Below are 2,783 nucleotides of genomic sequence, written 5' to 3' on the forward strand. Positions count from 1 at the left end.
CATCGGGGCACCGTACTGTGCGTCTTGTACGACCAATTGAGAAGCTAACTCCCAACATTCAACCTAGAAAATCGTTAACATTAACAGCACATTTTTCCTAAAATCTGCGTTCCAAGGCAATGGAAACTTTACTGCTATCGTCGGCCCAGCAAACATCGAGCACCTGGCCGCCCAAAGTATTGATCGATTTGTCCAAAGTCAAGACCGCATCGTGCTTTCGTGCTGTGCGGTTCTATTTTCTCTCTTTGCTGAAGGAAGTTTTTAATACTACCCGAAGCTATTTTAACTTCAACAGTGCTTCTCAGCCATATTTGTACCTACTGATCCCGTTACGATCTTTGCAAGGACCCGTGCCCTAGTTTTTTTTGTGATGCAACGGGAATATTTTCTCCACTTTCTTTGCAAAAATGGAAAATTTCTCCGAATGCTTCTAAAACTCAGCTTATAATTTTTCCACATTAGCCGAGAGTTTAATAAATAAAATTTTGAAAATGATCCTGAAGTCGCCTTCGTGGTATAGTACCAAAAAACTTCATAGAATTTCTAATATTGAGACATTGCAACAAATGTCCAAGAAAATAATTTCCAATTTTAGACAAAAATCGTTGCAATCTTCTATTGCAACGATTAGCTCCTTGTACTCTTATTATAAATAAGGTTAATTTAAGTTTAAGTTGAAAACATTGTAATTCCTGCAAGGTTCAATTCAACCAGGGGAAAAATCCTAACTGCATGAGGGTAATTGAAATGTATTAATAATAACTTAAAATGTAATATAGCAAATAAGGATGATAGTGTTTAGAAAACACGGAACACCTAGTCTGAGAGATGAATGCATGTATTAGATAATTAGCAAATAAAAAATAGTTAAAAAAATAAAAATAAATAAATAAATCCATTTACTCCAAATGCTATTTGCTCATACAAGTTAAGAATTTTCTTTCAAGATTAATGACGGATACCGTAAAAAAAAATCCTAATTGATGTTTCTTTTAAAAAAAAATATTTTGAGTGGTGGCTGCACATTTTCCAAACGGAGCCAACTGCTAATTGAACTGTGTTACAGGTTAGAGGTTGTTTGTCATATTTTGATTCTCTTACAAAAAAAGAAAACGATTTATTGGATTGTAGAGGAACTGTTTCTTTTTCCATCTCACTGCAACTGTAACAAATGCGTCTGATCTCAACCAAGATTTTTTTTATGTACAGGTTATCCGACTTCGTCAGTAGATGGGAATAACCAGCGCGGGGGGGAAACATACATTTTCAGTGCAAAACGTAAACAAACGAGCATAAATTCCATACAAAAATCCAAGATGGCTGAGTTGGGGATATTGACAAGTCGGATAACCTGTACATAAAAAAATCTTGATCTCAACAAAGAAATAAAGCATCACTTTAACATCCCCTTTTTGCTAACTTGCGTACTCACTAGACACTGTTGAAAAAATGTAAAATAAGAAGCAATTGAAACAGCTTTTTATTTCTTAGTAATTTGAAAGGATGAACATAGGAACTATAAGATGGATGATATGTACGATTTTCACTGCACTAACTAAAATATAATAATGGTGTATTAGTTATCAAATTTTTAATCTTAAACTAATTTTATAGAAAATTTGTCTCTGCTGAGTGCTGAACTTCTAGTACTTGTAGCACTTTTCGAAGCTGCCGGATCTCAAGCAGCTGCTTCTATTATTCAAGACAATTAGTTCACGCCTTCAAGATAAACCCAACTGAATTGATAATAATACAACAACCACCTGTTCCAACTCGATTTCATCATTTTTCATTTATTGCACAACAATAATTTAAGCTTATCGACTAAACAGGAGGGACATCGTTGTTTTTTCAATAAATAAATAAATTACACTTTCCGTTAATAAAATAAATAATAATTTACATGACAATCACTGTTGCCGACCAAGAGAGGTAGTACGCACGTCCTGGTAATTACTTCATCTCTGATCGTTCGCGCGCTTCATTGCTTTCGATACGTGGTTCATTCTGCGCTATCTATGCATTTGCTTGTTTGCCTGTTTGCGGCCAATTGTTCATGATTTTGACTGACTGGCAGTCCCAGAACTGATGCGATTCCAATGTTATTTCCATTCTGGCGGAAATATATTAAGTTGCACGTTCCTGCTGCTTTTATCCGTACGGGTTCCATTCTGAAATTCTCCTAATTCATTGGTTTGACTGTTGAGGGTGGGGCGTTTTGGCTTTTGGTTGCGTGTGTTTGAAATGTCCGGTGAGTTCGGTTGACGTCCGGGTTTTAGTACGTAGGCTGCTCGTAGTGGTACCGGTAGGGGTCGTTGGGAACTCGGGCCGGGCGGACCACGTAGGTGTTACGACGGTTTTCGTGCCCGGTGTGCAACTGGAAGCTGGTTTCCTCGTGATGATCGCTCTTGAAGATCTTCTTCAGCGCCAAAATACTGGCGATAGTGAGCGCAACCTTGCTGATGACCAAAGCCTTGAAGGCGACGGCACCGAGGGTCTTCAAACCAATCGGGCCAGCAATGCCGATGGCGGTGAGCATGGCAGCGATGATGTATCGGCTGCCGTTCTTCTTGTCACCGCGGCCTCGTGCTTCAGCCAGATCCATCTTGACGGTGTGTGTCTTGAGGAAGCGGTCCAACTTCTGGATGAGGGAACGGTCCGTACTGCTCAGGCCTTCCAGGGCGCGGGCGTCGGACAGTCCGGGGACGGTTTCGTTCTCGGTATCATCGGTGACGTTTTGCTTGACTAGGGTCACTCCATCGACTAGTTGAATGGAATCCTTG

At 39.6% G+C, this 2,783-nt stretch overlaps 1 protein-coding gene across 1 annotated transcript; it reads right to left on the reverse strand.

The window, feature by feature from the left end:
- Positions 1-1,773: 1,773 nt before the first annotated feature.
- LOC134202853 (uncharacterized) lies at positions 1,774-2,776 on the reverse strand (the record flags this gene model as incomplete). The annotated part of the gene is made up of 1 exon (XM_062677836.1): positions 1,774-2,776. A coding segment is annotated over one exon (501 nt), but the record flags the coding sequence as incomplete, so codon positions are not given.
- Between the last annotated feature and the right edge of the window lie 7 nt (positions 2,777-2,783).

This window comes from Armigeres subalbatus, unplaced genomic scaffold (genome assembly GCF_024139115.2).
Source record: "Armigeres subalbatus isolate Guangzhou_Male unplaced genomic scaffold, GZ_Asu_2 Contig1472, whole genome shotgun sequence".
NCBI lineage: Eukaryota > Metazoa > Arthropoda > Insecta > Diptera > Culicidae > Armigeres > Armigeres subalbatus.